Raw genomic sequence first — 14,292 nt, 5'->3', positions numbered from 1 at the left:
ACCTGGTCAACCATGGAATGGAGAGTGAGCCCTTAATTTTATACATTCATTATGAATTTCTCTGACAACAGATTCTTTTGTTAAGGAAACCCTGAAATTGGTGTAAGCACGGTAGAGATAGTCCCTGAGCCTGTGGTGCAAAAGAAAGAGATTGATTGTTTAACCTGGAAAGTTAGGACAGGTTCCCCAGAGGAGAAGGATACGGCCCCTATGGGAGGGTAAGCAGAACTAGGTCAATGAAAACCTGAGAGTGTAATGAAAGCACAGGACACTGGGAATGTGGAGAGTGTTGAGAAAGGCAAGAGTGATATGGAGTGAATGGATGACTTACCCATAAAGTTTATGAATTGCAGAAGGCAGCTCTGTTGCTGTAACTCTGATCTTTTTATTAGTATTAAAAACACTGAAATCTCATTTCTACTAATTTTTTAATTCCTCTGTAGGATAATTCTAATTTACTAACTGCTGTTTTCTTCTTTAAAGAAAAGGGTGGTTGTTACCAACCTGAATGGTCACACTGCTCGAGTTAATTGTGTACAATGGATTTGCAAACAGGATGGCTGTAAGTATTAATCTGATTGTTAAATCTCAGTTTAATGGTTTTCTGATGAGATATAGTTAGTCATTTTTCTTTCATTACTTCTCTTAATGTAGCATTACCTTATCTGATTAGTTCAGTTGGAAAATAGAAGAAAAGTGGAATGCCCAGTGTAATATTTGACTTCTATTTTTACTTTATGGTGGTTGGAACATAGATGACACAGCACTGATTAAGATGAGGGGCAAGACACCCCCTCCTCTGTTGCCTACATCTTTTTAAAAAAATTTTTTGTAGTTGTGGATGGACAACGTTCTTTTATTTGTTTATTTTTATGTTTTAAGGATCAAAGCCAGTGCCTCACATGCTAGGCAAGCACTCACCACTGAGCTACAGCCCCAGCCCTGCCCATATCTTTGACTGAAAACCTGTAAGCAGGGCCTAGGCTGAGATTTTCATTCACATCCGGTCCCAAAGTACAGCTTTCCAGCAGCCATACATATATTTCTTTTTTTTTTTTAAATACTTTTATTTTTATTTATTAATTTTTTAAATTGTTGATTATTATGTATTTATTTTTATTATATGTGGTGTTGAGATTCGAACCCAGTGCCTCACACATGCCAGGCAAGTGTACTACCACTGAGCCATAACCCCAGACCCATATATGATATTTCAATAGATTAAATACAGAAGTAATTGTGAAAATCCAGCTTCCCTCTAATAAAGTCAGACATTAAGAAATTTGTGGAAATGTAAAACATGCTTCTCTTATTATTTTCTTAAAAAACACGGGTATTTTCCAAACCCCATAAAATGTTATTTTTGTCAATACATAATGAGCTTCATTATCATTTTTAAGTAAACTATTAATCAAGTACCTTTCAAATTTCTCAGTCTTGATTTCATATGGCTCATATAATCAAAAGTCTGTTGGAATCCTCAAAAGTTCTAAGAGTGTGAAGGAGTCCTGAGACCAAAATATTTGAAAATTACCAGACTACTGTGGATTATTTTTTTTCATCCCCAAGATTCACTGGCTCCATATTCTTAGTTAACATATTGATTGCTTTTAAGTGGTACTTCCAAAATCCAGTGGGAATATCTAAAAGTATCTTGAAATATATGTACTGTAATATTGTTGTAGAATCTGAATTAAGTTTATTTTTCATTCTGATCTAGGCACAAATGTAGAATTTCTTGAATTAATGAGACTTTGCTATGATTTTATGTATGACATTTAAAAATGTTTAATAAGCTACTTATTTCAATTGGTAAAACAGGATTGGTCATGTATCAGGTTAGTAAAAACCACTAAATAGTACAAGGAATGGCTGTTAATGCAGATGTGAAGACCATTAAAATTATATTAGTTGCAACGATTAGGCATCAAAGACTACTTGATTCTCTGTATAGGAATTTGTTATGAAATGTTAATTTGGGCTTGTGTACTTGATCTCTTTTTAAAAGTGAGGTTACATGAAATGAATTGATTGTGTATCACTGTAATCTATAACTATTATGATTGATTTCCTCTAAGAACAGGGATCTGTCCCCAGATAATTCAGATATCCTTTCCAGCCACTGCATAGGGACATATAAAAATTTAATAATACTACTTCATATTCTTAAAATGTCTGATTTTATTATATTACTTTTGTGTACTTTATTATAATTATTTTCAAAATCATGTAAATATATGGCTACATGACTTTGTGGTGCATGAAGAGATTGGAGTCCAAGATCCGAGTTGACCAGTAGCAGATTTGGGACATGAGTTTGCGACCTCTGGAGTATAAGTCTAACAGAGTTTGTTTACTTATTTATTTATTAAATATTTTTTAGTTGTAGACAGACACAATATCTTTATTTTATTTACTTATTTTTATGTGGTGCTGAGATCAAAGCCAGTGTCTCACATGTGCCAGGCAAGTGCTGTATCACTGAGCCCCAGCCCCAGCCCATACTTATTTATTTTTTATAGCTGAAAAGATTTTCTAATAATCTTTGGACTATCTCCCTGTTGCTTTCCTAAATATCTAGCACATAGGGCAGAGGAGATAAATAAATGGAAAATGTAAACTAAGCCAAAATTATGCTATTTTCTGCTTTTCTGGAACTTCTATTTTTTTTCTGTATCACCACGAAATTGTTAATGTTTAAAAGAGCTATTTTGAAGTATATGTCTAATCTAAAAAGTAAGTTGGATGTTTGATAGCAGCAGCTGATTGTAAAGTCTCATAAGTTATTCCTGCCAATAGTGTTTAGTGTGGATCAAATTATGAGGAAATAATCAGACAAATCCATATTGAGGGATACTACAAAACGGTCAGTCTGCACTGTCATTGTCAGAAAAAAGAGGAACTGTGAGACTATTCTAGATTAAAGAAGATTATAAAAATGTTGTTATGAGATATGATCCTTAGTTAGATTGCAAATCTAAAACAAAAAGTTATGAAAAGTGTTACTGGAATAATTTGGAAAATTTTAATACGGACTGTATATTGTATTGTAATATTGTGTCAATGTTAAAATTCTCGAATGTGATAATTCTATTGTGTAAATTAGGAAAATGTTCTAGTTCTTAGGAGATACATGGAAAACTCTTTGCAGTCACAGAGTTTGCAAGTTATTTTTTCCATCTTTTTTGTTGGTGCTTTATAATTGTACATAATGATGGGATTTGCTGTTACATATCTGTACTTATACACAGCATAACAATATAATTTAGCCAATATCATTCCCTAGCTCCCTCCCTGCCTCCCACCCCTTGATTGCTTTCCTTTTCTGATCTCCCTTTGATTTTCATGACATCCAGCCCCACCTTTGCTTTCCTTTTTCTTCTCTGTCTTCCGCATTTGAGAGAAAATATACAACCCTTGACCTTCTGAGTTTTGACTTGTTTTGCTTAACACAGTGGTCTCTAGTTCCATCCATTTTCCTGCAAATACCATAATTTTATTTTTATTTATGGCTGAATAAAATTCCATTATGCATATATATTTTTTCTTTATCCATTCATCCATTGATGGACATAGCCTGGTTCTCTAGTTTGGCTATTATGAATTGTCTGCTATAAACATGAGTATGCATATATTGCCAGATGATAACATTGATTCTTGAGGGTAAATACCAAGAAGTGGTATAACTGGGTTATACGTTACTACCATGAGTACATGAGTCTAGCTTTTCAAGGAACTGCCACACTGATTTCCATAGTGGTTACACTAATTTACAGTCTTACCAAGAGTGTAAAGGTGTTCCTTTTTCTCCACATCCTCTCCTTTATTTATTGTTATTTGTGCTCTTGATGACTGCCATTCTGACTGGTATGAGATGAAATCTCAGTGTAGTTTTAATTGAAGCTTAGTTTTTAATGGTTTGAAAAAAAATATGTACAAATTTAGAAAGTATAAGACATAAGGCAAAAGTTAATCTTGATGAATACAGATAAGAAATGTAGGAGAGTTCTTATATGTTTTCCTTTCTTCTTCTTTTTTTAAAATTTATTTTTATTTTTTTATTTGTTCTTTTTAGATATACATGACAATAGAGTGTATTTTGACATATTATGTGTACATGGAATATAACTTATTCTAATTTGGATCTTATATTTTGTATAACTGAATTAAAAAAATAACTGGGGTAATGAAATAAATAAAAATATTTACTAAGATATGATTTTTTTTTTCAGCTCCTTCTACTGAATTAGTTTCTGGAGGATCTGACAATCAAGTGATTCACTGGGAAATAGAGAATAATCAAGTGGGTAGACATTTATAAGGAAACATTTCTGTCTATTTGCAAACTTTCCCCCTCATTTTTCCTGTCTTTCCTTTATGAAGTTCCATCATTTTTGTTTATCTGTAATCCAGATGCTGTATTTTCTGTACTTCATAGGCCCTATATCCCTTCCCATATTCAGCTCTGTTCCAATATTCATATGCTTGCTTTCTTTTTTTCCTCCCCATATTCATGTACTTTCAATCATCTCTGTGAATTCCATGTCATTTTGGAATAATTTTCAAACTGTTCTTACATGGACTGTTCTGTTTTCGGTGGTAGTAAAAATTGTTACTGTGTTAACAGGGCAGGTACTGCCACATGAATTTAGGCCTACGTAAATCCTGAGTGATATTATCTGTACTGCATGGTATGGATGGTCCTCTACTGGTGAACAATTAGATTGTTTAAATCTATTAGCAAAGATTAAAAGTGAAAAAAGTTGATATATTAGATATCTGAACATCTACCATGAAGAAGATACAGATAAGGCAGAGTCCTCCTACTCATGAGTCATGTACATAGTTTTGAAGGCAAAATGAACTGGAATAATTACAGGTCAGATGATTCCATGCATAGATATGCTAACTTGTTGCCCAACAACCTTAGTGCTATGGGAGTTCAGAAAAGATTTAAGAGGTGGCCTTTGTGTTGAGTGTTAAAGTGCAATATGAGTGCCCTGGGGGAAATTAAAAGGGAAAGGATCCAGGTGGGGAAAAATAGCAATTTTATTACATGTATGAATCTTTTCTCCATCTCTTAAATCTCTAAGCATCCTTTGTAACTCTGAGGAACAGTTTTGGAAATGTTACTAGATAATACATTGTGGACAGTAGTTTTAGTGAAATACAATGGAAGATCATGTCAGAATTTGAATACTAGCTCTAAGTGTTTGTTCTTTATTAGTATGCATTTGGAAGTCAGCAACAATTTTTAAGCCCAGGAATATGAGTATCAAAAGAAGATTAATCTGATACCAGAATGCCAAATTAGTATGGGAAAAAATATAAAGGGAAGGATATGGGACATATTTTTGAAGGAAAATGATTTTACTATTGATTGATTGGTTGTCAAAACAGTGTTGATCTGGGCCGGGGTTGTGGCTCAGTGGTAGAATGCTTGCCTAGCGTATATGAGGCACTGGGTTCGATTCTTGGCACCACATAAAAATAAATAAAATAAGGGTATCGTGTCCACCTACAACTAAAAATAAAATTTAAAAAAAGAGTGTTGATCTGATGGCAGGTAAATAAACAATGAAAAATGATGTGACTTCCTTTTAGGGCCCTGAGAGAAAGGTGTTTCTACAGAGAAAAATAGGGAAGTAGGAAAGACGATGTGGAATCAGTTGTAGACATGTTATTTGAACTGTAGATTAGATAACCTGACTTATCCTCAAAAATAGAAGGCAGATATGGAGGTAGATTTTGGAGCTACCTGAACTTGAGTGGGGGAATGTTGCAAACTTGGCTCCTGTTTAGACCAATCTTGGCAGAAGAATCCAGAAAGGGGTATTTGAGCATTTGTTTTTGACACTTTGAGGGGAGACTTGGAAGACTCTTTCCTCAGTGCTGTCCCTCTTGTCTCCTGACAATAGAGGATTTCAGGTTAAGTAGTCGTATATGATGGCAGACAGCAGATGTAGAAAGGGGAAGAATGTGAGGCCAAACTGGGAGGAAGAGGAGAAGAAGGGGGCTGAAAGGCATAAAAGAGGGATGAAAGAATAAGGATTCAGAGGAAGGAGCCATATACTCTAACCTCCTTATGGGCTTACATGTTCTTCCCCATATGCATTTCCTTGCACATGGGTGCTCAGTGCACTTTGACTGCTGATCAAAGGAAATTTAGAGCTGGGGATATAGCTCAGTTGGTAGAGTGCTTGCCTCACATTCACATGCACAAGGTCCTGGGTTCAATCCTCACCACCACAAAAAAAAAAGAAGAAGTTGTTTAAGTTGGTGTAATAAGAGGTTTGGGTCTTTGAACAGTAAGCATTGTTTCTTAAAAAGCTAGTGAACTTGAGAGATTACTTCTGTTTTGTATGTGTGCACACGCATGCATTTGCTTAAAATTTTCTGATGCTTGCACTATAACCCTGCTTAAATGTGTAAAATGAATATTTTCATTATATTTAATTTTTTAGAGGACAATGATATAGGCTCATGTAAATAAAATTTATAAAAACAGAAAATTTTAAAGAAGGAAAAATGCTATACAAAATCTGAGCATAGTTAACTTTCTGAATAACAACATTCCAGATCCTTAGTTCTCTGTGTGTAATTATGCATAAAACAGATTGTACTGTGTGTGAACCATTTGGAAATATTTTTTCAAAGAAGCCATAGGTTAATGATTAAAGTTAGTGTACAGATCTTAATGCATAAGTATTAGCTACTTTGTTCAGTGGTAGATTTTTGCTTAAGTAATTGGGAAAACAACTGAGCAGACATTGAAGAAACACTTATTTCATCAGACAATTTAAAGAAAAGATCTTTCAAAGGAAGTAGTGGAATCTTACACATTTGAAAGAAACTCACAGACCTGGGCTTGGGAAGCACCTCAGTGTTAGAGCACTGTGTAGTATGCCAAGGTTCCATGTTCAGTCCCTAGTACTCCCAAACAAACAAACAGGAAAAAAAAAAAAAAAAGCAGTGAAAAGGATACCAGAAGAAATGTTGCAGGGCAAGTAAATCGATTTGATGAGCAAATTCCCATTTTTGTGTTCCATTTTTCTGTTTTGCAGCCATACTTGGTATAAACATATTCACATATTATCACCAAAAACATTTTGACTTCACAGTGAAAAGAAAAAAAAACAACTGAAAGAAACTACTAAGATAACAAGGTTAACATAACTAAAATTTTGACAAACCGACTTGTGCCTCTTGTTGTGGTTCACTTGTATAGTAATGCTGTTAGAATATATATCCTGAATCTATTCAAAATGTATATTCCGAGTTTATTCATGAGGAAACATCAGATTAATCCTAAAAGAAGGACATTGCACAAAGTTGGACTATATTCTTCAAAAAATGTCAATGTCATGGACATATTTCCATGGCAGTAGGCATACATTTATCTAAATTAGTAGGCATACATTTATCTGTATTATCATTTTTATTGTATACATATAATGTATGTCTACTCTAATTTATTTCATCAGTTATCTATTGATAATTTTGGGTTGCTTGCGATTTTTTCACTATTATAAACAGCATGTGGTGAAGATCCTTGTTGTTCATTTGTCTTTTACTGTTACTTGCTATACTAGTACTATTCTTAGAGTCAATTCTTTAATGTGACATTGCTGAGTTAAAGGGTGTTTATTTTTGTGTGCTGTTAACATAGACTTCTTGAATGTATTCATTCTCTTCAACTTGGAGGACCTTTTTCTGCGCCATACATTAATTGGCACCTTTAATCCTATGATCCCAGCTAAATAAAGGTGAAACTGGTAATTCCTTTTTTAAATCATAATTCTTTTGTCTTTCATTCTGATTCAGCTTTTAAAAAAAGTTCATCTCCAAGGCCATGAAGGACCTGTTTATGCAGTGCATGCTGTTTACCAGAAGGGGTCATCAGGTGCTGCAGTACACACACTGATAGTTTCTGCTGCTTCAGATTCCACAGTTGGACTCTGGCTTAAAAAGGGTTCAGAAGGTAGGTCTGGAGGTATTATAATCCTGATGAATGAAATAGTAATTATCAAATGAAAGAAAACTAGAGGAGTATACCTACAACTTTTTCAAACATTCAGATAACTTTAAGAATGCTACAATTGTAATCTAAATGTTTTTCTTTTACAATCTTTTCAAAATTCCCCTACACCAAACTGACAATGTAAATTCCTTCTAAGCTTTACCACTGAGTTATATCCCAGGCCCTTTTTATCTTATTTTTTAGTTTGAGACAGGATCTTACTAAGTTACTGAGTCTGGCTTGAACCTGCAATCCTCCTACCTTGGCTTCTTGTATTGCTGGGATTACAGATGTGCGCCATCATGCCTGGCCTTCTAAGCATTTTCATGAGTCATTTTGTTCTGTGTAACCTTGTTAGAATTTAGTCATTTAATGTCACCTGGTCAAGTAAGGGCTTAAGATTGACTTCTCTCATCTCTCAGCTGACAGCCAGGTCTGTGATGGTCAGAGATGGTTGTTTATGGTATGGTGTTTTTAAATTTTTTCTTAGTAACATGCCTTCAGACGTTGAACTTTGGAAATGGATTTGCTCTGGCTCTCTGTTTATCCTTTTTGCCTAATACTGATGGTGAGTATCCTTGTAAGTATATAATAAAAGATCAATATATTTATATATCTCCATATGACTAGAGCCTAAAAGACATGTATCTTAATTTTATATTTGTTTGTTTTGACTTTTTTGGGGATGTTTTTTTGGTGGTACTGGTGGTCAGACCATGGGCTTCACATATTAGGCTGCAGTCTGTCACTGAGCTATACCCTCAGCCTTTTTTTTTTTTTAATATTTTTTTTAGTTGTAGATGGATTCAACATCTTTATTTATTTTTATGTAGTGCTAAGGATTGAACCCATTGCCTCATGTGTGTGAGGCAAATGCTCTACCACTGAGCCACAACCCCAGCCCCATACCCTCAGCCTTATATCTAAAAGTTTTCATGAAACAAATTGAAATGTGGATAAAACACTTGTTACAATATTCAAATGATCTAAGTTTAGAATATAAGGTTGCAGGAGGCTATTAGGAAATTTGTAGCTGTTGAAAATTTAAGTAACTTAATATATACTAAAGATTGATAAAGCTGCTTTTGTTTTATGGTTCTAATTTGGGAAAAGTGTTTAATTCTTTAGAAGGTAAGGTCTGAGATAAGTTGAAAGTGTACAGAAGATGAACCATGTGAGCCTTTCTCTCAAGATGACAGCCTCTTCAAATCTTGCATGGTGATAGTTTGTCGAGCCCTCTTAAAATCTCCAAATAGAAAAATTTTCCTTTTGCTATGCAACTCAATTTTCATTTTCCTCCACAAAAGTGATAGCCAACGTGAGGCAGTCATTCACTTTGCCACCTCTGTTACTAGGACAGGAATGATGAAGAAAGATAGGGCCTAGAAGTGCCTGTCTTTCTATCACTCTGCAGCAGAAGCTGTGACTCTATAGTTTCATGTTCTGTTCCCTGTTGTGCAAGGGTTCCTTGAGAGAAGGATCTGGAAGCATCTGGTTTTTAACATAGAATTTCATTTCTCTTCATTTATTGAGGCCAAGTGACTGGAGTTTTTGTTTTGATTTAAAGTGAGACAACCTTTTTTTTTTTTTTTTTTAATTGTTGGTCGTTCAAAACATTACACAGTTCTTAATACATCATCTTTCACAGTTTGATTCAAGTGGGTTATGAACTCCCAACTTTACCCCGTATACAGATTGCTGTATCACATCAGTTACCCTTCCATTGATTGACATATTGCTTTTCTAGTGTCTGATGTATTCTGCTGTCAGTCCTATTCTCTACTATCCCCCTTCCCCTCCCCTCCCCTCCCCTTTTCTCTCTCTACCCCTTCAACTGTAAATCATTTCTTCCATTTGTATTATCTTGTCTTACCCCTCCTTTCCTCTTATATATCATTCTCACTCCCTTTCCCTCCCACCTCTCATCCCTGTTTAATGTAAATCTTCTTCTCAAGCTCTTCGTCCCTACCCTGTCCTTGTTTACTCCCCTTATATCAAAGGGGTCATTTGGTATTTGTTTTTTAACGATTGACTAGCTTCACTTAGCATAATCTGCTCTAATGCCATCCATTTCCCTCCAAATTCTATGATTTTGTCGTTTCTTAATGCAGAGTAATACTCCATTGTGTATAAATGCCACATTTTTTTTTATCCATTCATCTATTGAAGGGCATCTAGGTTGGTTCCACAATCTTGCTATCGTGAATTGTGCTGCTATGAACATCGATGCAGCAGTGTCCCTGTAGCATGCTCTTTTTAAGTCTTTAGGGAATAGACCGAGAAGGGGAATAGCTGGGTCAAATGGTGGTTCCATTCCCAGCTTTCCAAGAAATCTCCATACTGCTTTCCAAATTGGCTGCACCAATTTGCAGTCCCACCAGCAATGAACAAGAGTGCCCTTTTCCCTGCATCCTCTCCAGCACTTATTGTTGTTTGACTTCCTAATGGCTGCCAATCTTACTGGAGTGAGATGGTATCTTAGGGTAGTTTTGATTTGCATTTCTCTGACTGCTAGCGATGGTGAGCATTTCTTCATGTACTTATTGATTGATTGTATGTCCTCCTCTGAGAAGTGTCTATTCAGGTAGTGAGACAACCTTTAAAAACACATTTGGTAGCACAGTATTTCCTTAGAAAAGAATCCAGGTTTTATCTTGCTCCTGAGTCATTAGGGCTGTCCTTAGATAGTGTGAATTTGTTTTTTATCTTATTAAAGATAGCTCATTTTAGTCACTCTTTTCAAAGCTTTTTAGCTATGTATTTAATTACTTACTACTTGATCTTTTACTTTGTTTTAATATTGAATTCAGTCTTCAATAAAATCTAAAGTTCTTGAAGTTACAAACATATCTGTACGTCTTTGCACTAATAGTGATGCTGTGCTCAGAGTAGCTATTTATTATTCAGTTGGACTAACAGCTTCTCATATTGGTCTTTTGGCTTAGATGGTAAAAATGTACCCTATTTGCTCTTTTTTTTTTGTATTGGGGATTTAATCCAGGGGTGCTTTACCACTGCATCACATTCCTGTCGCCGCCCCACCCTCTTTTTTTTAATACAGCCAAAAATGTAGATTTTATTTATCTATTTATTTTTGGTGTTTATGTATTTATTTAATTTTTTAAATTGATTTTATTTTTTAAATACATGACAGTGGAATGCATTACAATTCTTATTTTATATATATATATATATATATATATATACACCACAATTTTTCATATCTTTGTATATACAGTATGTTCATGCCAATTCATTTCTTCATACATGTACTCTGGGGTTTTTTTTTTTTTGCATTACAATTCTTATTACACATGTATACCACAATTTTTCATATCTCTGTTTGTATATAAAGTATGTTGACATTTAATTTGTGCCTTCATACCTGTACTTTGGATAATAATGTCCACCACATCATTCCTGCCCTTTTTTTTTTTTAATTTTGAGAGAGTGTCTCACTAACTTGCTTAGAGCCTTGCTAGATTGCTGAGTCTGACCTGGAACTTGTGATCCTCCTGCCTCAGCCTTCTGAGCCACTGGGAATATAGGCATACACCAGCACACCTGGCTCCCTACTTGCTCTTGGGCTTCTTTTACATTGCTCCTTCTAAGTAACATAGATACTACTTGTCCAAGTTTATTGTTATTATTTGTTAAATAACCATTGACTAATATGTTTTTGAGTATCACATTTTATTCCTGGAGATATTCATTGAACATTTTCAGTTTGTTCAGTGGTGTGGGAAATGGAAGTCAGGATACTTTGCATAGAGTTTAGAATCCATGTAGGTGATCCTACTTGTGATGGGGTATTTACAGTCATGCCTTTTTTTTTTCTTCTAGTACCAATATTAGCATGTGGTGATGATGACTGCAAAATTCATTTATTTGTTCAACAAAATGATCAGGTAAATAATGATATTTATTAAGAGACGAGAATTACTATCCACTTAGTCACATATCTTAATACGGACTACTTACAAATTATAATTCAGGAATGTTAAAATTCAAACCAAAATCGTCCAATAGGGGAATCTTTCCTTGACAATTCTTCTATTAGATAGTCTTTCTTTTTTTTTATTTGAACATTAAGTAACTTCAGCCTTAGCCACCAGGCCGAGTTGTTGGAGGAAACAGGTAATGAGATAATTTGGTTCTGGAGAGAAGGAAGATGCCATGGTAGTGCTTTTTTTTTTTTTTTTTTTTTTTTTAATATTAAATGAGGTATAACATACCTGTAGTAAAGCCAGTGTTTATTTATCCTTCTGAGTTTTACCTACACTTTGAGTGTCTAAACTAAGGGAAAGAAATTCCAGGAATTAGGTTGGTTAACTCTAGGCCCAGTTTCTGTTCTGTAGGATCCAATGTTTTTATATACTGTATCCATAGCATGTCATTTTATCTTGTAAACATTTAAATTACTTGATATCTATAGATATTGTGTTATCAACTCAGAGTTGCTCAGTTAATGACTTAAGTATTACATGATGAGATTTTTTTTTGTTCTCAAATGAGTACTTTATCCTGTGTTTAATCAAGTAGCATTCTTAGTAAAAGCAGTAGGACTGACTGAGATAAAATGAAGTCAATATATGTGAAAATGTTAAATTATCAAGCCCAGTGATTTTCATTATCTTACTAGTTTCAGAAAGTGCTTTCTCTCAGTGGACATGAGGATTGGATAAGAGGCGTGGAGTGGGCAACCTTTGGTCAGTATGAAATTTTGCTGATGTACAGCTGACGGGAACAAGTATGTGTAACTTCCAAAAAAGCAGTCTCCTGTGTTTTAGTTTGTTTTGTTTTGTTTTAGTTATAGTTTATTTTTTAGTTATAGGTGGATGCAATATCTTTATTTTATTTTTATGTGGTGCTGAGGATCGAACCCAGTGCCTCACACATGGTAGGCAAACGCTCTACCACTGAGCCACAGCCCCAGCCCCTCCTGTGTTTTAATTTTAAAGTTTTCTTTATGTCTTACATATTTCTCTTGTCCCAATTAGTAAAGAGAATACGTATCTCTCTGTTAACTGTTAATTGGTGGTAGAAGATGAACCAGGTTGATGTTTCAAGATGATGCCAACTATATTGTCTACATGCAGGCATTCTTGAAAAGTTCTTGGTAGAACCATCTATGAATAACATTTATTATTGCATCTGTGTTTGTCAGTATTTATTAAAATGAATGTAGATCAAATGAATGAAGGGTTTTATATCTACATTTAAAAATTATACCATCTGTTTTTTAATTAGGTAAAGATCTTTTCCTAGCAAGCTGTTCACAAGATTGCCTGATAAGAATATGGAGGCTGTATGTAAAATCGACATCTTCAGAAACTCAGGATGATAATATAAGACTGAAGGAAAATACTTTTACTATTGAAAACGGAAGTGAGTAACTGAAAATATTTGCTGTACTTGAGTCTACTGGCTGAGTGATTTTATCTATTTCAACACACATCTATGTGAAGGTTCATTTTTTTAGAAATGTCGGATTCCTATCTGAAACTGATATGGTTTTGGTTTTTATTTGTATGTGAAATTGAGTTATTTTTCATATTTGAAAATTATTTTTCTTCTAAGCTGTAATGTTTAATGTTTCCCAATAAATTAATTTGTAAAAGGTTTCTAAATTTGCAATTTTAGCGTAGAAATAAATAAGGTAATAGTGTGAATTACTCATACTTTTGTTGGAGTATATTCTTTTTGCATCAAGGATTAAACCCAAGGGCATTTAACCACTGAGCCACATCCCTATCTCTTTTTATTTTTTATTTGGGACAGTCTCACTTGGTTGCTTTACAGCATCATTGAGGTTGCTGAGGCTGGTCTTGAACTTGTGATCCTCTTACCTCAGCCTCCCAAGCTGCAGGGATTACAGGTGTGTGCCACTGCACCCAGCTTGTTGGAATGTATTTTTAAGAGACTAGCTAAATCTCTACATTGGATTACTTTTTTTTAAAATATAGCCAAGAATGTAGATTTTATTTATCTATTTATTTTTGCGGTTTATGTATTTATTTAATTTTTTAAATTGATTTTATTTTGATTTTCTTACTGTCTAGCATTAGAATTTTACCCTTACATGGTAGATACTGTTGAATTATTGAATTTGAAAGAGATTTTTTTTTTTACATGCGTATCTAGATTATAAAATTAGTTCTCAGTAAGCATTATTCACCTAGGTATACGGTTATAAAGCCTATTAGAGTTGAAATTTGGGTATAGAGTTTTGTGAGGATAGCAAATAAATGATATGACCAGAATATTATGAG

The 14,292-nt window shown here is 34.3% G+C and overlaps 1 protein-coding gene across 3 annotated transcripts in view; it reads left to right on the top strand.

The window, feature by feature from the left end:
• Elp2 (elongator acetyltransferase complex subunit 2) overlaps positions 1-14,292 on the top strand; it is a 48,598-nt gene that overhangs the window by 5,064 nt on the left and 29,242 nt on the right. For 2 of the 3 annotated variants that reach the window (XR_013429601.1, XM_078030179.1), the window contains exons 2-8: positions 484-562; positions 4,233-4,303; positions 7,825-7,981; positions 8,511-8,600; positions 11,864-11,928; positions 12,663-12,729; positions 13,271-13,408. Coding sequence is in view for 2 of the 3 variants with exons in the window: in XM_078030179.1 (XP_077886305.1) it covers positions 484-562; positions 4,233-4,303; positions 7,825-7,981; positions 8,511-8,600; positions 11,864-11,928; positions 12,663-12,729; positions 13,271-13,408 (667 nt within the window). In the remaining variant the exon portion in view is untranslated. The remainder of the gene's footprint in view (positions 1-483; positions 563-4,232; positions 4,304-7,824; positions 7,982-8,510; positions 8,601-11,863; positions 11,929-12,662; positions 12,730-13,270; positions 13,409-14,292) is intronic. The other variant, XM_078030180.1, reaches the window with a different exon arrangement.

Source organism: Ictidomys tridecemlineatus, chromosome 13, assembly GCF_052094955.1.
Source record: "Ictidomys tridecemlineatus isolate mIctTri1 chromosome 13, mIctTri1.hap1, whole genome shotgun sequence".
Taxonomy (NCBI): Eukaryota; Metazoa; Chordata; class Mammalia; order Rodentia; family Sciuridae; genus Ictidomys; species Ictidomys tridecemlineatus.
The sequence above is the reverse complement of the archived record's forward strand: the minus strand, read 5'-3'. Positions and strand labels throughout refer to the sequence as shown.